The 27967-nt window shown below is 37.9% G+C and overlaps 1 protein-coding gene across 4 annotated transcripts in view; it reads left to right on the plus strand.

Moving 5' to 3' along the window:
- Positions 1 to 216: 216 nt before the first annotated feature.
- The window catches only part of LOC128738969 (protein aubergine-like), a 33588-nt gene continuing 5837 nt past the window's right edge, over positions 217 to 27967 (plus strand). Inside the window, exons 1-5 of one of the 4 annotated variants that reach the window (XM_053834488.1) lie at positions 217 to 324; positions 10011 to 11429; positions 11497 to 11700; positions 11763 to 12692; positions 12764 to 13172. In XM_053834488.1, coding sequence (XP_053690463.1) covers positions 10015 to 11429; positions 11497 to 11700; positions 11763 to 12692; positions 12764 to 13028 — 2814 coding nt within the window. In that variant the 5' untranslated portion in view covers positions 217 to 324; positions 10011 to 10014 and the 3' untranslated portion in view covers positions 13029 to 13172. Of the gene's footprint in view, positions 325 to 734; positions 848 to 10010; positions 11430 to 11496; positions 11701 to 11762; positions 12693 to 12763; positions 13173 to 27967 lie in introns of those variants that run through there. The other 3 variants (XM_053834489.1, XM_053834491.1, XM_053834490.1) reach the window with 3 other exon arrangements.

A 27967-nucleotide genomic window follows, 5' to 3' on the forward strand; every position in this document is an offset into this window, starting at 1 on the left:
GGTAAATGGGTGGCAGGTATGCTATTGCAAGTTGGTAGCTCTATTCGTGCTGTTCGTGGTGGTAAGTGAATTGGTTTTCATGAGTTTGTTTTGATGATATATATGTGGAAGTATTTGTTTTTGTTCACGACACGCTTCATCTTTTGCAAGCCCAGTTCATATACCTATGCTTGGAAGTGCTGAATATCGTACCCTACACATTCAAGATGGCTTCAGTTTCCAACTAACACGGCAGACGGAAGGTTGATATTTGGATTTGCAGTTCTGTTTTTCGTCAGTAAAGACAAGTCGACAGCGAGTATAGTGGGTTTTTGGAAGTAGCAGGTAATATCCTAACTATTTTAATTCATGACAAAAAACAGTGAAAGTGTTTGTTCGTTTGGTTCGCTAAAAAGGGATAAGTTAAATAGATTAAAACGGTTCCACTCGGTAGCATCCAACATGTAGGATTATTATAGACATGTGTTTACGCAGTTTTAATATAAAACCTAGCAATACACTGCGGACCTCGTTTTTCAAATAGTGATTCGAATTTCAAAGGATTCTAAGCGATGTGACGAAATACCATGGATCCCCATTTTGAATTACATACACATGCTTTTTGAGCAGATTGTAAATATGAGTTTATTCGAGTTGTGTCAGTGTGAGTTACAATTTCCCATATACGCGGCAACAGGACCGGCAAAACGACAACGACGACGACGACAGCATGAATGTTGATGTTTCTCGTTCAGTTGGATTTGTCCAGTCGTAGTGTGCTGTGCCGCTAGAAGTTGAAAAGTGTTTCAGACCGAGCAGTGATCACGATATTTTTCGTGATTAAATGTGATTTTTTCTGATCAGCAAGGTACCGTAACACTGAAAATTTACTATTGAGTAAAAATTTCTATTAGTTTTATCGATACACTTTGTAATCATCAACCAAAGGCGGGGGTTTGGATCACACTGCTCGTGGTGCACAAGTTGCATGCAAATGTGGGTAAAATGGCGTCGAGTTCAATTTATTCCGATGGCTTCTCTGTTCAAGCCGGCAGTCAATTTGTTATTAGTCGTGCATTATAGTTATTATTTTGAACATTAAACTACTAGTGGTGTAAACCAAAGTTTTATAGTCGTGTACAGCGTGTTGCGAAAATGCCATGTTTCATATTTTTCCAATGACGAGACGCCATACTTGTCCCCGGTGCAATAAATGGGTAGCATAAGTTATGTCTCTGTAAAATCATTTTGCCACCGGTAGAACCCCAGCACCGGTGGGAAGCAAAAAATTCACTGGAAGTTAAGTTTCATATTGCGCTGAACGTGCAGTATTTTGCTTACTTTTGCTTTTTTCGAGTTGGTGCTTAGCATGTTTGACACTTGCCATACATATCTTCAAGTACCAGTATGTGGTACGGTCTAAATTAATTTATTTTTTCTAATTACGTTTGTCATCTTTTGATGTTTCATTTCATTAAATTTTACTACAGTGTAATGAGCGTTGCCATTTCACATCATTTTGATAAAATTTGAATGCATTTCAAGGTGGGTTATGTTTTTTTTTTGTTTTTAAGTATGTATGTTTTGTGCTCTTGTGCGTATGTATGAATAAGTACTTGTATGTATAAATGTGCGTATTTGATTTTGCACTTTGAAAGGGAAAAAATAGAGCGTTTTCAGCAATCACGCGGTTTACCGACGAAACCCAACACTCTGAGCCTTTCTCGTTCCTGGACCCCCCGTATAGGTTACTACGTGGCGTACCTAGACTTTTTACACAAAACTCATTGTACAACAATGCAATATTTTGTTTTATAGTTCGGATGTCTGGACTTTTTAATCTAATCATTATTTCCACAAAAATGGCCAAATGGTATATTCAATGTTAATATATGCATCCAACAAATAAAATATTATTGATTACTTTTGTACTGAATGTTTGACTTTTATAAACGTACCATTTTTTTACTTTTTCTAAGTCAAGGATGTAATTTTTTCTAATGGATTCACTGCAAATCAATATAATCTATAAAACAAGATTACAATATTACTATGACTTTTCGTTTCGTAAGACATTATATATAAAAACTATTCTGCTGGGGCTTTTGTAGAATTAGTTATTATCCGCAGTATTGTAGAAGTAAGTATTGCTATGTCCTTTGTATTAATGGTGCTATAGGACATTACAGTCCAAATACAAAAGATAAAACATTACTTCTTCAATAGTATTGAAGATAATTTACTAGCTCTACAAATACACCATACGCCATTTTCCAAATTCTGCTTGGCTGAGATGCAGTAATCAAAAGAGCAAAATCGAAGCAAAAAGAGCACTGCAAAGTCTGAACCTCAGTGTGCGATAGTGCGCCGAAGTTAAACAATTCTTCCACTTTTGTAAACGTTTTAATGCCTATATTCTGAAATTGGCGCGATCCAAATGCCGTCTGATGAACTGTGTTTATTGCAGCTCCATTGAGCGTTCGATGTTCGATGCGATGGTCGCAAATTGAACGGGATAACAGTTGTGGACAGTGAGATTCACTGTTAAGGACTTTATCTACAAATCTCGCCTGTTGCATTTTTCATCGGTGTTAGAGTGTATCTAGATCAAGTAGACGACATCTGTCTCCGTAAGGCGGCAAATTATCTGGATTTCACTTTGTGAGTATTCAGAGACATTTTTTTGGAATTAATATCATCCATAAGGATAAGGTTTTGCGGGGTTGTTATAGGAAAGTTCATAAACTTTGAATTTGAAGTGAATAATCGTATCATTAGCCCTGCAACTGTCCAGCACTCCAACAGTCGACTGCGAAGTCTGTTGAACAAAAAACGAAGGTCAACTTTCGGATTACCTACGAATGGCCGAATCACGAATGTCCGAAATAACAAATGGCATAATATATCTAATGGCCGTATCACGAATGGCCGAATCATCAAAAGCTGAAACACGAATGGCCGAACATCATATTCGGCCGAAAATAATCACGGCCTTCAGCCTGCACAATTGTTGGGTATATGCTGTCCTTACTCGCTGCCGCTCGGTCGGACTTAACTAAGGGTCAGTAAACCTAGGAAAATGCATGCCCCTAAATTATAGTGGTTTCTACTCCGCAGTGGCCGGCGTTTCCGATGGCGGGTCACCGGGACACACTCGCGGCCTGCGGCCGTCTCGTCCTGAATCTTCTAGGAAGCATTTGCTATTGGCACGACCAATATGTCTCGCATTCTATAATAAATCATTTGCGCTTAGAGGAAGACACAACTAACAATCATTTATACTCCACATCTACCAAAATAAAAAATAAGGTGCATAGTATGTGTTGTTTTTGTGAAACTAAGGTACAGAATTTTACGAAATGCTTTTTCCCTTCACCTATCAATGACGCAGATCATCACAGAGCTGCGAGTGGAACAAAAGGCAATAGATTTGATTTGATATGATTTGTCTTTATTGATGTGTAGGCTTTGTCCGTTATCAGACTTAAAAATATATATATCAATACATACAAAGAAATGACTTAAAAAACATTACATAGAATTGTTAAAATATTCTCTTAGACTAGATTTTAATTAAACACTAGACATATTAACAGAAATGACGGTAAACAGCCATTATCCGACACATGGGCTCGTTCCGGGCGTAATTCTGCGATCTGTTTGATAGATGAAACGGCCTAACCCTTCTTAGGTTGGTTCTACCTTCGTAGTTCGTCACCTGGCTACACAAATATGGAGCACTGTATTTTCCACAAATAAGGTCTTTGAGAAACAAAACATCTATCAAAATTCTTCGATCACTGAGACTGTTGATTCCTACTAGTAAGCATAGAGATCGGTAGTCCGGCAGTTGGTCTCTCCAACCAAAATTACGCACAGCTTATCGCACAATTTTTTTCTGTACCCGCTCAATTCGTTTGATGTATACGTTATAAATTGGTCGCTACCCCACGCTTGCGTACTCGATGGTCATGCGAGAGGGGAATATTTTAAATGTTTCAAATTCGTGAAGAGAAACAGATGAAAAAAATTATTGAAAATGTGTAAGGTCTCACAAAATGAGCAATAAATTTTTTTTGGAGCAGTTGCACTTTTATGTAAGTGCTAAACAAAGGTGTTCTCGAAGTATATTTTTTGTTTTATAATAAATAGTTGTGTTGCCTATTTTATTTTTTGTTTGATTAAAGTTATTTGTTAACTGTTTGCAATCGTTTTTTTGAACAGTTATTTAGGCATTCCGGGAAAGTCCGGCTTTTTGTGATTCGGCCTTCAGTGACTGTTATTGAAATTCGGCCATTTGGATTTCGGCCATTTGGATTTCGGCTATTTGTGATTCGGCCATTCGGTACAAGCCCCAAGTTTCTGAAACGGAATGTATCATCTAGGCTTGCTAGGCTTGGGCTTGGAATGGTTATTAGATGAAAATTTTAACTCTGTAGGAAAGCAAAACAAAAGTATTAAACACAACTTAAATAGAGCTAGATAATCTAAAATTATTTTTGAGCGTCTTAGCAGAGTCTCAAATATCAGTATTTACCTATAACTTATATAGAAATGTTGTACAACAGGTTTTTGAGGTTGCAAAAATAAAAAAAGAAATATTCACTCAATTATTTCGAATCCAAAATAGCTGATAGTATTTGTATGCCACAACTCATGAACAACTAACTTCTTATATTGTAATTTTATAGTATGGTCAAAATAAATTGAGAATCAAATATTGCAAAACTATTTGAAAAAGTCACCTCTTTAACAACAATCACGGCAAAATTATTTTATGGTTCAAGTTTTTGCCAAAATCGTTCTGGCATGGTATGAAAAACCCACAAAGCCACCCAACCCAAAAACATTGTTCTACCCGAAAACAGTAACCAAAACAAGAGCGACATCCTACTCGATAGTGATCCTTTACCTACAACAATCCAGTCGAACATAAAAACATCCTTCTTCTACCTGACAATAATAGCAATAATGGCACTCGTCGACTGATACTCGACACAATAGTTTTTGTTATTTCCTGGGGGCTTTACCATAGCTGATTGCAGTACAAAGAATATTAATAACATCATCAAAACGGGAACCACCAATAACTAGGGAAAAACCAATGCCTAATAAGAAGCCTAGTGTTGCCTACGATCAATAACATTATGAGTTTCATGTAGAGATATCCCTGGGGCGCTTTAAGTGTCGCAATGCGAAAAAACAAAAGTTTGCTGATTAATCTAGAAACATATCTTTTATGACAGTAGTTTTTACAATCCGCGGACATCAAATTGTAGAAGAAATCAATGTTGATAGTATCTGAGGCAGGGGAGACAAAGCGTGTAAAGCAAAGCCCCATGGGTATAAACGTCCTGTTGAGAACTTGACCCTTCTTCATCGACATACTTCGCTGTCGGCTATTAGAGTACAGGATAATTACGGGGCTAGTGCAACGATCCTAATGACTATATAGCAGCACCTCCCAGCCGAGATTCGAGCATACGACGACTGGCTTGTTAGGCCAGCATCGTACCCCGATGCTAACTGGGCGGGCAAAGAGTGAAGCAACGCTTATTAAGTTTGTATAACGTTCCTCGTTATCTAGGCTGGGAGGTCTGCGGATCGAACTAAGCCGTAATGGGAGTCAAGTCAAGTCGGATTCGAACTCAAATTTCTCTGCGAATATTTTGAATGTTTTTTTTGCTAAATTTCACCTTTTTGGTTATGCATAGCTTTTGGCCATTCGATAATCAATAAAACGTTGAAAGTTAGTAAAAAAATGAACGATTTATTGTTAAGGTTTTATATATCAGCAGTGAAAGTATTGCTAATAGTACTACAGGCCGTAAAGCCTTTCATGATCGGCTAGCGTTGCAATGGTCCTTAAACGTAAGAAATTATCAGTAACTTTTGGGATTTCGACAGCAATGTTTTATGTATAATGTTGTCTTACGGGAAGGCAGCAATATTGGTAAAATGGAAACGACAGCAATGTTTTCATGTATAATGTTGTCTTACGGGAAGGCAGCAATATTGGTAAAATGGAAATCTTAAAATGAAAGAACGCTCAGCTTTTAACCGATTTTTATAATTTATGCATCCATCAAAAATCCTAGCAATTGAGTCCTAAATAATGAGAAATAGGTTGTCATTTTTTGGTTGTAACGCAAGAAGGAAAAATAATGCTGCCCTGAATTCTTTACCATTGAAATGACATAAACGACTAAAAATTTTGTAAAAAATACCATTTGACTTGCAACATTTCAAAAGGTCCAATGTGCAAATGAGATATTCTTTTTGTGTCTCATCTCTTACGCTTATCACGGCGGGATAAATGCACTTAAATGTGTCTATTTTGCATGAAACGGTTGCTGGCGTTATTGGCTAGCTTACCTTAAGAAAAATTGGGTTGAAATGCATTTCGCTGTGATAAGCATAAGAGAGGAGACGCAAAGAAAATCTCTTTTTTGCACATTGGACATTTTGACACGCTGGTAAAGCTTTTTTAAATTTGGATTTTGATTTTACATACTTTTTCGCTTATTTTGATATTAATTTAGTTGTGATTCAATTCCGTGGATGCGATCATACATATAAGTATTCCAGTGACAAGCAGAACAAATGCATCGTAATAAAACACCGCCCCTGTAAAACACAATTTGCCTTTTTCTCGGAAAATAATAAACGTATTTAAACATTTTTTTGCTTTGCTAGTAGAAGGTTGGAAACATTTTTTATAGCTTTTAAGCTTTGTACACAAAACACAGAACAATATGTAAAAAGATAATGGACAAAATAAAATTTTGTGTTTTCTTTTTTCTCTGACTGCGTTTCAAAAACTATGAAAGTCTTTTTCTAACTTTTAAGATAAAAATGAACATGGTTTGGAAAAAATTTTTTGCGGAATTCACTGCCCTTCCTGTTGAAAATTTTTTAAACTTCTTCTTGATGATATTAGGCTGAATTTAGAGCGAATTTACGTAAATTTTCATAAAAAAAATCAAATATTGGAAACTTTCTATTTGATTTTTTAATAGGATCTTTTTTAAATAAAACTATGCTCTTGTAAGAAATTTGATAAAACTCTGGGACCATTCGACTAATTCCATCTGATAATTTTGAAAAATGTCTTGGTTTATTAAGAGAAAACTGCCAAACTAGGTATATATTTTATAATTAGCAAAACTTAAGGGCACATTCCATTCACAGAACTTCTGTTTTAGTCATTACTCTTTGTGCATCACATGTATTTTGTAGAAGAATTGTGCATCATACGAATGAAATCAAACCAAATAACAAATATAAAATATTATCGACACCTTTCGTAAATCCTAGTGAAACAAAACAAAAAACGGCTCAATTTAAGTTGAACAAGTTACAAAGGCTTGCTACCATCTCCATAACAGGAGCTATGAGTAGCACTCCCTCTAAAGCCTTAGAAGCTCTACTCAATCTTCTTCCTCTACATCAATTCATCCAATTGGATGCTATGAAAAGTGCTTTGAGGCTCAAGCGATCCATGAGGTTCTTCGATGGTGATCTCGTTGGACACTTGAGTATTTTCAAAGAGTTTTCCGTAAATCCCTTAATATTAATGAACGAAGATTATATGCCTAAGCGTAACTACTTCGATCACAAATTTCGTGTTCTTGATTTTACTCGCTCTGATTGGAATGCCAGAGAACCAAACTTTCGCTCAGGATCACTGGTGTTCTACACAGACGGATCAAGACAAAATAAGATGGCAGGTGCTGGTATAACAGGCCCAGGGATTAACGTTTCAGTTGCAATGGGAAAACACCCCACTGTATTTCAAGCAGAAATATATGCAATACTAAAGTGTGTATCGATATGCATAAAAAGAAACTACAAAAATGCAAATATCTGCATTTGCTCGGATAGTCAAGCAGCATTGAATGCTTTGAAATCAAAAACTCACACTTCTAAACTGGTGTGGGAATGCATAAAACTGTTGGAAAAACTTTCCTGTCGCAATATGGTCAACCTCTATTGGGTTCCTGGTCACTGCGGAATCAAAGGGAACGAAACCGCTGATCAATTGGCAAAGAAGGGATCATCTATGCAGTTCATAGGACCCGAACCCTTTTTTGGACTATCTTCATGTGCCCTTAAAATGGAACTTAGGAATTGGGAAAAACTAAAGGTACAGTCTAACTGGAATATTACCTCGAATGCCCGGCAATCGAAACGTTTTATAGAGCCAAATGCTCTTCAATCACAAAAACTATTAAACCTTTCAAAACCCGACTTGAGCACATACACCGGTTTGATAACAGGACATTGTCCTTGTAAGTACCACCTGAAACTCATCGGTAAACTTAATGAAGCTAACTGTCGCTTTTGTACTCATGAAATTGAAAGCTCCGAACATTTGTTGTGCGACTGTGTTGCACTATATCATAAACGACGTAGATATCTTGATAAGGGGCTGACTCAGCCCTGCGAGATTTGGAATGCTGCTCCTAATCAGGTGATAAATTTCATACGAAATGCATCACCTGATTGGGATAAATGCCGACAGTAGTTGAGGTGGCTCATCAAACTTTGATAGCTCACCGATACGACATGGCGTAAATTAAAAGAGGACACACCACAATAGATCAAAATAATGGTCGCAGTGGTAAGTCCCCAACACGGGAAAAAAAATCCTAGCCAAAAAATTTACAGCCAAAAAAAACTTCGACCAAATCGGGAGAATTGAACCGCTATTGAGTCGCTACTCGCTATCGTGAAAACTAAGCTAACAGACACCGTTAACCACATTACCACGGACACTATGCATATCTATATACTAAACGAGCATCACAAGTTCATAAGAATATACTCTCATGGCCCTCGTAGCCAAAACAGGTCGATAACCTCGCATGCAATGAGTTTTTGTGTGGATCAATGGGATTAATGAAATATGAGTTGAACCAACCACGAACCATTTGTTAAAGTAACTTTTGCGGCAGAAATTAACCCTTTCAAAGTTGCAGCTTGTTTTGCGTATATTTTTTCTGAAAAATAATAATATGATCAGTTTCATCATAACGGAAATATCTTGTCTCTATTCGATGCTTCTTTGAGAAAGTCTAACACATTAAAATAAGGATGTTGCTCAAAATGAAACTGAAAATCTCAAGTGACTGCATTCGCTTAACGGTCATGGGGGTCATAGTCATTCTAACAATCACTTTTCGCGAGTGTGTAACTTTTATTAAACTTTGGTATATCTAAATAAAGTATGTGTTTATTTCGTACCAAAAATGATAAAGTATAGTCTTGTTAAGTCACCAACAGTAATTATAATGAGCAATTTCGGTATTGGCTACCATGGCCATGAATTCCTAGCGCCTAGTTTCTCGAATGAGTATTCATCGAATCACAACTTTCGCCGAATTGGTTTAATTTCTGATTTTGCTCAGTAGGGATCACATTGAATGGTTCAATAAAGCTACACCTGTTAACAGTGGCTTTTGTTAAGTTCCTTTATAAGCGTATAATATTATTCCGCCGACAGTAGTGGTATTTCTCATTGGGTCGAACCAGAGCGGGCGCGCCATGCGATGCGTTGCGACTCATTTTGTAGCAGTTGAATGCGCAGCTTTTTTCCGTTTGCTGTTGTATGAAATCTTACTTAAGGTTGTCTAGTATCGCAGCTCGTGTTCACTTTGCAAGCACTTCTTGTAGCACTTTCCTTGTGTTGGAGTAACAAGAAAAACCTTAACAATGCATCGCTATCAGCAAAGAAGACAATAGCGAAATATTAGTTTCCGCACGAGACGCCGCGTGAAGTTGTTAGTTCTTTAAGGAAGTTGTAAGAATAAGGGTCAAAATTGCATGCTTTGATTTTTAAATTTTGCTGTTCACACTTACGGAAATTTAATATTTGAGTGCAGTCTTTTATCCGTCCGCCTAGCGAAGAGTCAAAATAAGAAATAAGAAATCCTCAGGTAAGTTAGCCGGCATAAAACGAACAAACATTTTCTGTCAACCATAGTTTGTATTGTGCAAGTGAAACGAATTCCAAATATTCCACCTTATAGCACTATGGCAGAGAGAAACAACAACCGTGGTGGAAGAGGAAGAACACGAGGGTTCGCTACAGCTGGTGGCGGTGGTGGTGGGCAGCGTGGCGGCGGCGGCGGCCGTGGACAGCAACGTCAAGCCCCTCCGCAACAACAGGCGTGGCCATCGCTGGGGCAACCCGCACAGCCAGCTGCTTCACAGCAGCCATCCGGTTGGGGTAATCAAGGTGCTCAACAACAGCGCACCCACACTCAACCAGCGCAACAGCAGCGTCACCAGGCTCATGCCGCGCAACAGCAGCGTCCCCAGGCTCATGCCGCGCAAGTACAGCGGCCCCAGGCACAGCCTATGCAACAGCAGCGTCCGCAAGCTCAGCCTGCGCAACAACAGCGCCCAGTGCAGGAGCCTTCGGCTGCTCCGCCCGTATCTGACTCAGAACATCGCCCACAAAGGGGATCTACTGGTGATGGACTAGCGGGACGTGGGGCGATGCGCGGAAAACGCGCACTTCCCGACGTCGTTCGCACGCGCCCGGTCAATTCTGTGGTTACAAAACAAGGAAAAACTGGTCAAGTGATCACTCTGCAAACTAACTATTTCCGCGTGACTCGCAAGGAAAATGAATCGATATTTCAGTACAGGGTTGATTTTAACCCACCATCCGATAGCATGAAAATTTTAAGCTCCTTGATGTACCAACTAAAGCCGATTCTTGGCGGCTATATCTTTGAGGGTACACAACTTTTCTCCAGGCATAGATTTGCTAAGGACGAAGTGGAATATACTACCAGAGATGGAACTACCGGCCAGGAGTACATTATTTCTTTTCGCAAAGTAGGAACCATCGACGGAACTAATGAGATGGCCCTCATGATTTTTAATTTGATCAATAGAAAAGCAATGGCAGGTTTAAACCTACAGCTAATTGGCCGAAACTTTTTTGATCCAGAAGGTAAAATACGCATGGGTATGTACGAGATTGATCTATATCCTGGCTATTTGACCAGTATTCGGCAGCATGAGCAAGATGTACTTATGTGCGCGGAAATAACGCATAAAGTAATGAGAGTGGACAACTGTTATGTGCAACTCAGGAGGTGCATGGACCGAGGGGGTAACTGGAAGGACACCTTCAAAAGATTGATAATTGGAACGATTGTCATGGCCAATTATGGCAGGTATAACACATACCTGATTAATGATGTTGAATTTAATACTACACCGGATAGCAGATTTGATACACAAGACGGGCCAACCACATTTATCCAATACTTTAAATCACGTTATAATATTGATATCAGGGATTCGAGACAACCCATGCTAATTTCGCGATCGAAGCCCAGAGACATACGTGCAGGTAAACCAGAAATCATCTGTCTGGTGCCGGAATTGGTTCGTGCGACTGGTATCACAGACGAAATGAGAAAAGATTTTAAGTGAGTACAAAATTGCATTTACCATTACATTTACCGTAATAGAATGTTTTTCAATTTACAATTCAAGGCTGATGCGTGATTTAGCGGATCACACTCGTTTGACCCCGGATAGACGTATTGAACGTTTAGAGGCATTCAACAACCGACTGGTAAAGACGCAGGCAAGCAGCGAAGTGTTTGATTTCTGGAAAACGGAATTAGATCGTCGGCTGGTTGAAGTACCAGGCCGCCTTTTACCCCAGGAAATTATCGTGTTCGACTTAGAGAGACAGTATGATTTGATTTATGATTGAATGATCGATGTTCGAAAATATATATTAATGTATTTTACAGAGGTATCCCTGCGGGAGAATCAGCGGACTGGCAAATGGCATTCCGCAACAGTTCCATGACCGTTTCTATACCATTGAAAAACTGGTTCGTTATTGTTCCTGGTGGACAGGACCGGTTGATTGCGGATTTTATAAACTGTTTGAAGAATGTTTCATCCGGAATGAGATTTCAAATGCAAGACCCTCTGGTCGAAAGAATAGGAAATGATTCCCCAGCTGAGTATGTGGCGGCATTGAGTAGACTAGTTGAAAGAGATCCTCAACTAATCATGTGCTTAGTAAGCAACGATAAACAGGATCGCTATGCCGCAATCAAAAAGAAATGCTGCGTCGATCGCGGCGTTCCGACTCAGGTAATCAAAGCGCGAACCATTACCCCAAAAGGCGGTAATGTGCGTACCTTGATGTCCGTTGCTACCAAAGTGGCTATACAAATAAATTGCAAGCTTGGAGGAATTCCGTGGGTCATAAAGAATCCGCTTACATCGGTAATGGTAGTGGGCTTCGATGTTTGCCACGATACAAAGGATAAGGCGAAATCTTATGGAGCGTTGGTTGCTAGCATGTACTGTGGTAACACTAAATATCCCAGATTTTTCTCCACTGTCAGTCATCATTCGAAGGGTGAAGAATTGTGCGACTTTATGGCAATTAACGTTGTTAAAGCGCTACGCTCCTATCAGAGCGATTTTGGAACATTACCGATGCGTATCATCTTCTATCGCGATGGTGTAGGTGAAGGACAGTTTAAATATGTCTACGAGCACGAGCTCAATGTCATCAAAAGGAACCTGTCATCCGTGTATCAGGGTGTTGAAGCAAAACTGTCCTTCTTTGTCGTCAATAAACGTATCAACACGCGATTATTTGACCAGAAAAAAAACCCCTTACCTGGAACGGTAGTCGACGATGTCATCACTCTGCCAGAACGGTAATTTTTCATTAAACCTCTACGTTTTGTTTTATATATGCTTGCTATAACAAATATGTTTTCTATTGCAGTAATGATTTCTATCTGATTTCTCAAAGTGTCCGCCAAGGCACCGTTTCGCCAACATCGTATAATATTTTATACGATAATACTGGACTGACGGCCGACCAACTGCAGCTTTACACGTACAAACAGACGCATCTTTACTATAATTGGTCTGGAACAGTTGGTGTTCCTGCCGTTTGCCAGTACGCTCATAAGCTGGCATTTTTAGTAGGACAATACCTACACCAGGCCCCAGCGGCCAATCTTGAAAAGAAGTTATACTATTTATAATTAAGCATTTTTATTTTTTTTTCATACCTTTTATTTCAAAGGAGAAATTATCAAAACAATTTATATTAAATATAATATATAAGTTTTAGGCATGTTTAGAAAGAGCAAAAACTTTTAATTATAAAGAGAATACCCGAAATTCGAGACCATACTATGTTACTTTGTATAAAAAATCATAAAAAATAAATAAAAAACTGGAAAACACGTTTTTTCTGTGTATGCCATGCTTCTCCTACTTGTCGCCTGTAGTTAGTCCTGTTGTTGCTTGTTGCTTAAACAGTTAATGATATTAATCTGATTTGATGAATTGTTTTTTGACTATTATTTAACTAATATTGAATACTCAAGGTTCTTACTCGCAAATGTTCGTAGTCGGTCTGTTATTTGTTATTTTTTTTATCTGTTGTATCGGTGTTGGCAATCGTCCTGTATGCCCAAAAATTAAAACAGTAACTCATGTCAAATTATTATTTTTTAATTTATGAATAAACGTTCAACAAAATATTATGTGCAAACGGACTTTCTCAATAGTGTTTTATAAGGCTATATTACATTTCAAATGAAACTAATAGCGTATAAATCGTTTTGGCCATCGTTGAGAAACTTGTTAAAGTGTAAGTGACAGCAACAGCTTTCATTTGGTACTAAGACCATTGAGATCGGTTGTATGGTTCCGGAGAAAATCGTCACGTAGTTTTCACATTTTTGCTTACAACTTTTAAACGGAATGTCGAACCACGAAACACAAAGCGGTGTAGCGAGCGGAAATCATAGTAGGAGAGTATGCCATAGTCTCGAAGCGAGCAGTGAAGCACCTAGGGATGATGATCGACGATCGGCTGAACTCAAACAGCCACGTGGACTATGCCTGTGACAAAGCAGCGAAAGCCATCAACGCAGTGGCCTCGGTCCTTGGTCAAATTGCAAGAGGAATGGGATGCGTCGTTAAACGGTAGATGAACGCACAGGCTCATACCGGTGCTGTCGACCTGGCTAAATAGGAAACATGGGGAAGTCAACTTTTACTTAACGCAATTTTTGTCAGGACACGGCTGCTTCAGGTAATACCTGCATCGGTTCGGACATGCAGCGACACCCGTCTGTCCAGAATGCGAACAAACAGAAGAAACACCGGAGCATGTGGTTTTCGAATGCCCAAGGTTTGCCGCTGTGTGGAATGACATGCCACCTCTGACCGTGGAGAGCATTGTGGGTGAAATGTGTCGAGAGGAGAGCATTTGGAATGCTGTCAGTAGCGTGTTAGCACAGATTATGGTGCAGCTGCAACGAACGTGGAGGAACAATCAGCGAACAACTAGACGTATTGGAAGTGGAAGCGGACCGGATAGAGCAGTACTGAGCTTGATGATAAGCCCTGCGAGGGTGGCCGTGAGGGGATGTAAGTCGGGACGGTAGCCATCCCTGCATCGGTACACGTCTTGACAGGCGTACTGTTAGCGTAGCATCCGGCGTGTTAAAAAACCCCTGCGAGGGTGACCGTGAAATCATGGAAGTCAAGTTGGTCGCCATCTCTGGATCGGTGCACGTCTCGACAGGTTTACGGAGCAGTGTGATCACACAGCCTCCCCCCAAGTAATGCCTTGCGGTAGTTCCTGGCCAGCAGCCCGTGAGGTTTTTAGTGGGTTAGAGTCCCACACCGTGCCACGTGATGTGTATCATCATTAGGATGCCACGCATTGAGCGTTTCCCCACGATAAAAAAACACACACACATACACATTGCTTTGCACACACACACGCACATTGCTTTGTTCGTCAAACCCTATCGATTGGTAGATTGGTATATGTAATTTCGTGTTTTTCGACCAATTCCTTAACCTTTGGTATTGTATAACAAAGGTAAAAAGGAAGGAAAAGCAAAAGTAGGCTTTATTTCTAATTCCCGTCGTAGTAAGGAAAGCCACTCTAATTGTCATCATTTCTTAGGTGAATTTAATGAATACTCCAAAAGTTCTGCTGCTGATTTGACTCAAACACACTTAGGTACCTTCAGATTCGTGCCCTTTGAATTCACTAAAAAGCGATTAATAAGGCATTTGATTGAAATTGCGCAACTAACTTTATATCGTAAATTCGTCGTACCGTCGTATTCAAATCCGTCCATCAAAATTTTTCATCGTCCGAACTAAAAATTACAATAATGTTTACGAAGTTAGCGCGCATGTATTTGTGTAGGACGGCATGATAAATGTTATTCTGCAAATTTCTGTAGGTTATGCAAGTTTTCCCGGCTTCAGAATAGCAACAATGCGTTGCGTGAGTTATTTTCATTTTATGAATTCTTTAATGAAAAAAAAAACATTTAAATAGATCTCAGTTCACTTTGACTGATTACGCGAGAGGCAACAATCTAAAATATTAGGGAATACCTTTTTTTATTGTGATTTAATGTGGTTTTAACCAATTGGTCATTCACCATGGGATTACCTAATGTTGTATTATGTGTCATAAAAATCGCTGATATTTTTATTAAAACTTGTGTTGTATAGGACGGGAATAGGCAATTACGATGGAGCAGCAATATACCCTATAAGAGAAAAAAGAGAATTTATGAGACCATGAGAGAAAAAGGTAGAACATGGGATCTAAATATAACTTTTCTTTTCATTTTACTTTTTATTTATTTCTTACGGTATTTCGTCCCTAACTTTCTGGCTTCATTAGTTAGTTCGAACGGTCAGTTCATTAGTATGTAAATGCTGCTGTATGCTAATAATTAAATAGTACAACCAAAAGGAAAAGGTTTTTCGTTCTCTATGCCCTCATAACTCATTAAGCTGAAATTAGCAGTCATCGATTCTGCCAATTTCAAAAGCAGTTTTTTTGTTGGAATAAAATTATATTCGCTGTTTATAAAATTATATTCGCTGTGTTCAGATTGGCAAGAAGAATGCAGTTTTTAAATTTTTACAAACAGAACCCCGCTTTTGGGCCCAAAAACTGCTTCCGAAATTGGGCTCTCCGACGAAAAGTCAATGATTGTTAATTTCCCGTTAATTTCGAGTTTAGATTAGCATGAACTCAGAGTCGCTTTTTACGCGAAGGATACGTTCCGTGTAAATCAAAACCGCGTAAAAATAAAATTATAAATTCTAAAACTATGTGTAAAAATAGACGTTTTAAGCGCATCCGTGTAAATTGCGAAAGTCGCATTAAAAAGCCGCGTAAATTCCGAAGGTCGCGTAAGAAATCACGGGAATTCCGAAATTCGCGTAAAAATAATCACATAAAAACAAATCGCGTTAAAAGCGACTGTAGTGTAAACGATTACGCTTCTTTTTTACTATACCCTATATACAAGCTACTGTAGCTGGCATCGCTGGATTTTTAGATACAGGATTAGTCTGCCGCCTGCGCCTGAATAAAGTCGAACTTGCTTTGCGGACAAACGACGCTCGTCGTAAGTTATGCGCGACCATTTTGCAAATAATAAATGACAATATAAATTCGGACAATTCAATAAGCGATACGATTTCGTATGACCTGCATTGTTCGTATTTCAGCTGCATTGTTCTCGTGGACATGCTCATACCTCATAACCAATGCACTCGTTTATCTAATAATCTGTTTCAATACTGTCGGTGACGAACAATTCCGAAAAGAAACATTTTCGTTAGATTGGTTATTGTGAAGTTTCAGAACTTGTAAATCTTCTATACCTATAAAAAAGGATTTCTGTCTGTCTGCCTGTCCCTATGTTCCTTATAGAATCGAAAACTACTGAACCGATCGGCGTGAAAATTTGCAGGTAGGGGTTTTTGGGGCTACGGAGGATTCTCTCGATGGCAAAAGTCCCCTCTCCCCACTAAGAGGGGAGGGGGCACCCATACAAATCTGGATTTCTGTCTGCTTTATGTTCCTTATAGAATCGAAAACTATTGAACCGATCGGAGTGAAAATTTGCATGTAGGGGTTTTTGGTGCCAGAGAAGGTTCTTATGACGGTTAGAGATCCCTCCCCCCACCAAGAGGGGGGGGGGGGCTCCCATACAAATCTATACCTATAAAAATGGCTTTCTGTCTGTCTGCCCGAATGTTCCTTATAGAATCGAAAACTACTGAACCGATGGGCGTGAAAATTTGCATATAGGGGTTTTTGGGGCCAGGGAAGGTTCTTATGATGGTTAGAGACCCCTCCTCCCACTAAGAGGGGGGGCTCCCATACAAATGAAACATAAATTTCTGCATAACTCGAGAATTAATCAAGCAAATAGAACAAAATTTTACATGTGGGTGTTTTTGGAGACAAGAATTTTTTCTATGGTGAATTGAAACCCGAGGGGCAAGACACTTCATAATATTATCATAATATAAATATATTAGGCCCTATTAAAACCCTATAAATGTATAAATAAATGTAACTTTATAGGGCTTTAGGTTATATTATGGGTGGGAAAGGTCAATATATTAAGGTTGGAAAAATATTTCTATAGGGAATAGTAATATATTTTCAACAGTGTCTTGCCCCTCGTTGAAACCCCTCCCCACTTTTGGAGGAGGGGCTCCTATACAAATTAAATACAAATTTCGTCATAACTCGAAAACTAATTAATCAAATGGAACCATATGTGGCATGTGGGTATTTTTGGAGGCATGAATTTTTTCTATGATAAATTGAGACCCCTTACCTTTTTAGGAGGGGGGGCTTCCAAACAAATGAAATACAAATTTCCTCATAACTCGAGAACTAATTAATCAAATGGAACCATATTTGGCATCTGGGTGTTTTTGGAGGCATGCATTTTTTCTATGATGAATTATCTCTCTTTTTAAGAGGGGGGGGGGGCTCCCATACAAATGAAATACAAATTTCCTCATAACTCGAGAACTAAGCAAGCAAATGGAACCAAATTTGGCATGTGGGGGGTTTTGGAGGCAGGAATTTTTTTTAATGATGGTTTGGGACCCGTCACCCCTGTGGCAGGGCTCTCATAAAAATAAAACAGAAATTTTTGCGTAACTCAAAAACTAATCGAACTCGAGAAATTTTAGACTCTTTCATAAAACATTAATCAATAACAAGACCACCAAAACTATCAATAGTAACATTAGATAATTGAGCGCGAGACGGCCACAGCACTATGGGCCAGAAATTAAAATTTCGGGACAAAAATATTTGCGGTTAAACAGCATGTCTCAGCACAATGTGGTCTTCGGCAACTTTTTGAATAAAAAATTGATGCATATTTTGAAGGGGTCGACCAATATTTAAGCGTTACTTAAACAACAATTTAAGTAATAACTTTTTGAGTAAACTTTTTTTCACCTTTTTGGTTTCAAAATATTAAAGATAAACCAATTTCAAGTAATTTTTCTGAAGATATCAAACTTCTACCTTTTACCGATTTTCAGCAATAGACCTTTGTTTATAAACGACCCGTCAAATCACATTTCTTCTTGTAACATGTTTATTTCAACAGACAGCTCAATGTGATGTTCTAGAAAATATTTTGCACATAAAAGAGGAATATTTTTACTGAAGACTGCTTTGCTTTATATGCATTAATTAATAAGATATAACTGGTTTTAGGTTAAAAACCGTCTGATGAAAAATCCGAATATCTTAGCCATCTGCAAGTATCTGCAATTAGTTTGCATACCAATTTGTAGGGAAATATCAAAGCTATCTGCCCAAATGTGTATTTCAGAGAATACCTGGGAATACCATGGCTGGGAATACCTAGGAATAGTGAGGATTTTTATTTCATACGTTTTATAACTTAATAAATATGCGTCCTAGCGTCATACAGTCTTCACAGAAAATATGTATTTTGACATACTAAATAACTTTATAGAACATTTGAAAGCAATAAAATAATCGTGTGAAAAGTTATTGAGTGTAATTGAGTTTTGAGCGCTCTTTTTTAACACATCATTATATTTCGTAACCGGTAAGAGATAGATAATTACTTTATTCAGCAAAGTTGCTTATTTTAGTATTTTCTGCAAGTTTTGGAGAAAAAAACTTTTTTTTTAAATTAATTAAGAAAACAAAAGTTTGTATCACCCTAATAGGTGAATTCATGGTCACCCTAATAGTGCAGAAAGATGCGCTATATTTTATTATTTTACTTCTTCGAAGACACCACCCTTGAAAATATACTCATTTTTCATCAAACGGTTTTTAGCCTAAAAACAGTTATATCTTATTAATTAATGCAGAAAAAGCAAAACAGTCTTCAGCAAAAATATTCCTCTTTCATGTGCAAAATGTTTTCTAGAACATCACATTGAGCTGTCTGTTGAAATAAACATGTTACAAGAAGAAATGTGATTTGACGGGTCGTTTATAAACAAAGGTCTATTGCTGAAAATGGGTAAAAGATAGAAGTTTGATATCTTCAGAAAAAATACTTAAAATTGGTTTATATTTAATATTTTGAAATCAAAAAGGTGAAAAAAAATTTACTCAAAAAGTTATTACTTAAATTGTTGTTAAAGTAACACGTAAATATTGGACGACCTCTTCGAAAGATGCATCATTTTTTCATTCAAAAAGTTGCCGAAGACCACATTGAGCTGAGACACGCCGTTTAACCGCAAATATATTTGTCCCGAAATTTTAATTTGTGGCCCATAGTGCACAGGCCGCTAGTTTTGCCGTTGCCGGCGATCTGCCGTCGGAAGCGCCGGGCACTGCGGGGGCCCCCCGATGAGATCACCTCTATCTAGGTTTATTTATTTTCCTAGATCTACTGACCTCTATTACTATCCTTCAGATGGGTCACCTATGCGAAATGGTACTTTCTATGAAAAGATTTTCCGTGAAATGGTACATCCCGCGTAAGGTTTTTCGCGAAATTCTGCGAAACTCTATATTCCGCGTTGTGGTCAACCGATAATTGGTGTTCCGCAAAATGGTATTCGGCGAAATGGTTTGTAATGATGGCGAATACTTAAATGCTATCCGCTTTATTTTATCAGGCTAAGCAATGGGAGGAGTTGTTTTCTACTTTACTGTGAAGAAAATTTGTATATTAAAACACCCATGACCTCCCCAGAAGGTCATCCTAGATTCATGATTTATGTACAACACAGTTTACTTGGTGGCAATACGAAGTTTGTCGGGTCAGCTAGTAGGGGAAGGGCGGTAAAGACGGACACTGCGGGAAAGACGGACACTTGTCATATTTCATAAACAATAATTTTTTGAAGCAAATCAATGATGGGAAATGTTTCTATAGATTGAATTAACACTTTTGAACTAAACTGCCGATTTTTAGCAGCGTAGCTGACAAATTTATAAGCAAAACAAAGAAAAAATGCGTATATACGCTAACCGATGTAATTTTGTGCGTGAAGAAAATAGCTGGTAAATCTTTAAAAAACAACATATTCATGCTAAACCGACGACATTGCGTTAGTTTGATCTTTCACTGAATATCCTTTGGAAACCTAGTGAATTTTTGAATATTCAGTAAAAAGTTATTGAAGTTTGAAAAAATGGTATCCAAGTCGGGAAAGACGGACACCCAACGGTAGGGAAAGACGGACACACAGATTTTGAACCCACTTTGCCCAACAACGATTTAACATTGCAAATACTTACATATTATATATGTAAAAGTAACCAGAAGTCATATAGCAGTTGCAATGAGCCAACTTTTAGAAACGATTAATTCGTCACCAATTAAAATATTGAAGGGAACCATACTATTTTCTCGCTCAAAGGGGGGATCGGGAAGGGGGTTTTACCAAACCAATTCTTTCCTAAATACATGATGAAATATGTTAATTTTTCTTAATACTGTTAATTCAACGACGCGTGACACCTTTTTGCGAGTGTCCGTCTTTCCCATATCAAGTGTCCGTCTTTCCCGCCCATGCACAGAAACTCTGATTTATACATGATGTTTATAATATTAAAAAAAGCATAAATTTTGGAAGAAATTTTCCAGCACACGTTGTAACTTTATTAGACAGAGACTTAAAGGTTCAGTTTATACGAAAATTGGGATCAATACAGTTATATTTGAGTAGATATTGAGTCTTTACCTTAAGGTGTCCGTCTTTACCGCCCTTCCCCTAATCACATAAAAACAAATCACGATAAAAGCGACTGTAGTGTAAACGATACCCTATATACAAACTACTGTAGCTGGCATCGCTGGATTTTTAGATACAGGATTAGCATTAGTCTGCCGGCTGCGCCTGAATAAAGTCGAACTTGCTTTCCGGACAAACGACGCTCGTCTTAAGTTATACGCGACCATTTTACAAATAATCAATGACAATATAAATTCGGACAATTCAATTTTTCGTTGTGCGTAAACTGACCAAATAGAAAGTGGCGTAAAAATAAATTATAATGCCAAGCTATCAAGGTATGTACCGCAGCTACTGATCCAAGCGACACGATTTCGTATGACCTGCATTGTTCGTATTTCAGCTGCATTGTTCTCGTGGACATGCTCATAACCAATGCACTCGTTTATCTAATAATCTGTTTCAATTCTGTCGGTGACGAACAATTCCGAAAAGAAACATTTTCGTTAAATTGGTTATTGTGAAGTTTCAGAACTTGTAAATGTATGATAAAATAACTGAATAATGTTAAAAGATAGCAGGCTAAACGATGCGCGGTACTCCATCAGCATTCCATCGATATTTTTATTGACGATTAATTTAGCCAGTTTTTTACATAGAAAGCCCAAATAGCAATTTAAATTTTACTGCACCGATTGTAACTTGTTTAAAAATATTTAACTGCAATCAATATCAATACCAGTAAATATAACAGTATCGACACTTTTGTCGATACACCACTTGTTACTGGTATTGCGTTACTTGACACTCGTGACAATAGATTGGCAAAACCAGCTTACATTTTTACGGGGGCTAGGTAATCCTGATTAAACAATAAAATCTTATTGTTTCTAGAGCGGGAGGATCTGCCCAGCTCCAGCGATGATTTATTTGCGTCAATGTTATCACAATACGTTCCAATTAGGATTGACTTGTAAATTTAAACGAATATTTAATTCCAATTGCAACTGTTACCTAGACAGCAAATACCTAGAAAAACAGGCGTTTGATAAACTTCTTAAAAACTAAAATGTTGGTGGGGTCTCAAATACATAATACAAAATTTAGGGGTCAGTCCCAGCGTAACGGTTAGCATTCACGCCAAGGACCCGGGTTCAAATGCCCTGCAGAAGTCACGAATGACCCAAGCTGGTTAACGTGACTATAATAATAATAAAAAAATACAAAATTTGACTTTGCCTTAGTGTGCCACTTACAATTTTTGTTAATTTTGAAAATATTTTAGGTAATCGTTTTTCATTTGTGATGGCATGTAGAAAAGAATTTTTAAGGCAATGTTTTATTAATGTTAAAAATGAATCAATTTTTGTTTTGTTATTAAAAACTTATTCTGCTGCATCTAAATTTATGGAAAGTTTGTCGAAATTTTGTCCAGACTTTATTTCCGGAGATGATTTTTATAACGTTGGTGCTTTTAATGTTAGCATTCTAACAACGTATTTGTCATTTGCACGAGTAAGCCGAAAACAGAGACCTCGACTTAAGTGGCCGATAGCGTGCGTTTCAAATTTCAATCTTTTCCAAGTTAAAAACTTAAACTTCCATACGTTTCATTGTATACACTTGCATACTCGAAAAATGTATTCTCCATCATTCAACACTTGCTGTTGCGGTTGACTCTTTTTGGTGCATCGCCCATACCAGTTATGCACCCTAGTGTTTACATGGGTCAAATTACATATTTGAATATCTGCTGCCACTAAGCAACTGTGGTATCCTGTCCTGGTCATGTTGTTGACAATTATTGTGTGCCGATAGATTAAGAAAATTTTGCTTCAGTCTTCAGAAACATTCATTATAGGTTTTCTTGTATACGAAGGGAAAAGGAGCGGGCAGGCTTCGAAATCACTTTTTCAAATGTGCACAGCACATAGCGGTTCCTTCAACGCGTGATGATGTGCAAGTCGATCGGTAAAATACATTTGAATTGTATTTGTTTTTTTTTTCGATTTGCTTTGCTTATTTGCTTATTTGCGCACTGTACGAGTGTGTACGAGATGCAATTGTTAAATTTTTTTTGTAAGATTATAGTCACTTTAACAGCTTGGGTCATTCGTGACTTCTGCGGGGTTGGGATTTGAACACGGGTCCACGGCGTGAGAGGAGTGAATGCTAACCACTATGCCGGGACTGACCCCGTTAAAATATTTAGTTTGCAGTTCAGGCTCCTAAAAGTCTAAAAAAGGTTGATAGGTAATGTTGCTGATGTATTCTTTTTTTGCTCATATGAATTAGGCCATTGCAAATCATTTTAAAAGTTTTTGGCACCCCCCTTGGAAATTGGCTTGAAAAATCGGGGGGCAAAAAAATAGTTTGTGGGATATGAGCTAAATTTTTTTTATAAAATCAATTGTCTGTGGGCTCTACAGCCTGGAAAACTTGAAAAATGAGTGTACGAGTTGAGTTAACGCATGAAATAGAAATGGAAATTCAAACAGCGGAATTTCCGAAAATCGGCCAAAAAAATTTTCTTTCGTTTTTGTCTTTTTTCGTAGATTTTTGCAGGGAAACTAACAACGTAGATATTAAAATCAAAAATAGATTTGGGTTTCACGTTTAAACTTAAAATAAAAATGCCTAAAATCCATATTGTTTGCTCGATTAAAAAATTCTCTGTTTTTTTTTCGCCCCCCCCCTTCTTTAATGGCCCAACACCGGAGGGACAAAAACTTTTTAAAATATTTGTAATGGCCTTATCATACATAAAAAACAATCAACAAGTGGATGTGATTAGTCGACAATTACGTTGTTTAATGTGTAAAAACCCGATTTAATCTATCTATTGGTGAAACAAACCTTTGTTATACCATATGTTTTTTAACAGTTTGTAACAAAAACGATCTTAGAAAGCACTTGATGGACGAATGAGACCAAATTTCCACCGAATACACGAAAAAAGTCGTAGACAGCATTTCAAAACGACTAAAGGCAGTTGAAATGACCAAGGGATACCATACTAAATACTAATCTTTGAAATTAGGCCACAGCTGCGAAATCAAAACTGTTAATTCGAATTCCGTACGAATATGAATTTGAGCGGATTTTTTCAAGCGCTAATTTATAATTTTTTTTTTCAGATAAAAACCATTTTTCCAAAACCAGATATCATACCTTAAAATTAACATCTGACACTATGATTTTACTTAAATAACATGTCCCTAAAATTTCTGTTAACTTTCAAATGTAGAAAAACGAAATCTGCATGTACGAATACGGATTTGTATCAATGTACTTCGAGGCCAACTGAGAGGCCTGTATAGCAACCTATTGGATGTGATTAAATCGCAGATATGAGTCAGAAAGACAATGCAAACTTGAGAATCAAATTACAATACATAACGCATCTTTTGCATTTATCTGATTTTCGGTATCGGTCAGACATCCGCCTCAGCCGCAGAAGGTTAAAGCTCTGTGGCTAACCGTGCCCTAATCTTAAGCCTCACGTTAGGCGAGTTTACAACCTGCTTGTAGACTCGTCTAGTGTTATCACGTCTACTCGCTAACTAGCTAGCTGGTAGACATGATGACATTGGACGAGTTTACAATCAGCAAACTCACTTGCTTGACTGCTAGAGTCAGTAAAATCACCTGATGTAATTGAGGCATTAATGATTAATGACAATGCTGTTGCAAATAATATAGAATCGAACTTTCCTTGAGCCTGAGCGGGAAATTTCCGCCAGCAATATTGTGCCATTCAGCAATTTTACGAGTCCAACGCAAATTCTTTTTTAATAATTATCCTGTACTTACTAAATGCATTGAAAATATGCTTGTCAAGCAAGGAAGGGGTTGTGGGGAAGCAATAACGAAAACCTGATGGTTTCAATTGCTAAATTGCAAACATATGTCGACAACGCAGAAAATAACCACGCTAATAATTTTCGCGTGGGACTCTAAATAGGTGGAAACTCCGCAATAACAGCTTACGTTACAAGCTGTAACTCACGGCTGAGCTGAGACGTTACACTGTTACAAGTTACCAGCGCCAGCCGATTTTGGCATTACACGGGAAAGTGGAATACACCGTTAAATAAGTTTACTCATAAATTGGTTGTATTTACCTTTAAAAGTTGATTAAAGCTACTCAGCAAATAGGACAAATTTTCTGTTCAGCCTGAGGTTGTTGTATTTTTTAACTTGAAAACTTCTTACCTGAAGCGCGGTAACATTAAAAAGTGATCAAGCATTGTGTGTTAAGTTAACTGGACGAAAGTAACATGTTTTTTGCCTTTCTACTATACAGTCAACTTTCGTTCGTTGGGCTATAGCCCATCTAAAACGAAGTCAAACGTCATTTCTGACAGCGTACCCAGGTAACCAATAAGCATTAAAATAAGCAGTAAATCAGTCGTTTATTAGCATCCCTGGCGTTTTATACTGCAGGTTGTTGTTTATCAGCTTTTTGACTGCATAACTGTTGTAAATTGGCATCCACAATTCTATTTAAACTCTTGTTGTTGGTAACTAGCTGCAAATAAGCATTGTCAGCACTATAAGAGGGCTAGCAGTAAAGTAGCCGCATATTTTGCCAAAATAGCATTTAAGTAGCATTTAAGGCAACTTAAATGCTTATTGGCTTGCTTTTAAATTGCATTGGAAATGCTTATTGGTTACCTGGGTATTTTTTCTTCTGAGGGGCTCTTGAATATAGTTGATTCAAGTGTGGAAAATATTTTATATAGAAAATATTAAAATTAATTAAATGGAATATTGTCAATTGCAAGGAAAATTGTACCATCCAAAGTGCGATATCGCTCATAAAAGTGCTATTTTGCATTAAATCGTTTCGGTATCTTTGGCGCACTTTTTCGTTATCTTCCAAGCAATAAGTGCGCCGAAGATACCAAAACGATTTAATGCAAAATAGCACTTTTATGAGCGATATCGCACTTTGGATGGTACAATTTTCCTTGCAATTGACAATACAATTGCATCACATCGTTTTCCGATCAATTATGAACTTGACCCTGCCATTTTTAGAATCACGATGAAACAGTTAAAAATGCCAATATATATTAACATTGTCGCATGAAATTCTACTATTTACTTGTTAAATAATCTAGAAATAAATTTCAACAACGAAAAGATTAGTTTCCACTAATCTACTGATTCCGTATTTAATATAAGTGTATATTTGTATAAACCTTTCTGCGACGATTTCGACAAAAACAATCGATATATCCCTCGGTTTTGACGTCTCAGCCCAATTAACGAAAGTCTTTCACTAAATGGGCTAAGAGTTTAGTGCAATTAGCGAAAGTTGACTGTATATGTATTGTCAATTGCAAGGAAAATTGTACAATCCAAAGTGCGCAATCGCTCATAAAAGTGCTATTTTAGCTTAAATCGTTTCGGTCTCTTCGGCTCACTTATTGCTTGGAAGATAACGAAAAGTGCGCCGAGGATACCGAAACGATTTAATGCAAAATAGCACTTTTATGAGCGATATCGCACTTTCGATGGTACAATTTTCCTTGCAATTGACAATAAATATATAGTATAAAGGTATACAAATCACTCGGAGGAAATGTAAAGAAGGTCCTGTGGGCAGAATGTCATATCCAGTTTTTTACGAGCCATAATGGCGGACGTGTTCGTAATATTTGACAGCATTTCTGACATTTCCCTAATACATCGCACATTTTTTTTCCATACGTTCCTTTAGTTTTACCGTGAATGCGCGGAAAGAAAATGTGCCATGTATTAGGGAATTGTCAAATATGCCGGTCAAATATTACGAACAGGTCCGCCATTATGGCTCGTAAAAAGCTGTGTCGAAAATATACTTATAAACAGGGCTGTCATTCGCTCACACTATGCGCCCAATGTTCCAATATTATGCCTTGTCGCACAGAGCGATTCGGCAACACACCTCTACAGCTAATATGCACACAGCGTACGAGCGAACGACAGCACTCGGTGAAAATCGCCCAGCGAGTGACCATCCAAACAGCACTTGATGCTGCCCTTTGCCACACTCCGTGCGGAATTAACGCAAAAAAATTGTTTTGTATTTACAAATTTTCTGCCCTTTTAAAAGTGAAAATACACGCTGTACTGAACAACTAATATGGTCTATGTTAAGTTAATACGGATCAGGCGACGCAACAGTAAAAATGTTTTTTTCAATCACACCACTTCAACTGACCCAGCGCGGGGTGTACAATCCAGCCGCGCAGAGTGCGGCTCTTGGTGTGGTAAAGCACGCAGCAAATTTATCACTCTGCGTTTGCGACTGCCTTTTCCTGGTGCGCGTAAAACACGAAAGAGCGTGTTTAGCAAAAGAGACACTGAAGGGAATTTGTGGGCGAACACACACCGCATGGCGAGTGTTGTGTTGTTTAAGAATGTGTGTCTTTTGGTCTGCGCTGCGGTTTATGCCACCTCTGCTTATAAAATTTACTGATAATAAAATTAACCGTAAATAGCATTTTATGTGATAGAACTACAGTCGGATCTCGTTCAACAGCAAATATAGATACGCGATTCTACGTTTCATAATTGCAACTCTGTTCTCGTTGTGAAAGTGTTGAAAACTCTAACAAATGCGACTGGACTCTGACGACATTCACCTTAAGCAGGAAGTACTCTGAAGCATTTCAATCGTAATTTTCTTCTCTTACTGTTACCCGCAATCGGAAATGTTTGTGGCACTTTGTTTTTTGAATTATTGATTTACTACATATATTCAGTCTGGAGTCTAGTAAGGAAAATACAATAATAGTTGCTCGCAGTAAATTGAAGTTAAACAATATGGCTAACTGAATTATAGATACATATTCAGATACTAATAAATAAAAAAATATGTAGTAGAAAGGCCAGGTCACGCCGCTAGGTGGATTAATTCGGGTTTTTTTTTCTTGTCCATCCG

Source organism: Sabethes cyaneus, chromosome 2 (genome assembly GCF_943734655.1).
Source record: "Sabethes cyaneus chromosome 2, idSabCyanKW18_F2, whole genome shotgun sequence".
NCBI classification, from domain to species: domain Eukaryota; kingdom Metazoa; phylum Arthropoda; class Insecta; order Diptera; family Culicidae; genus Sabethes; species Sabethes cyaneus.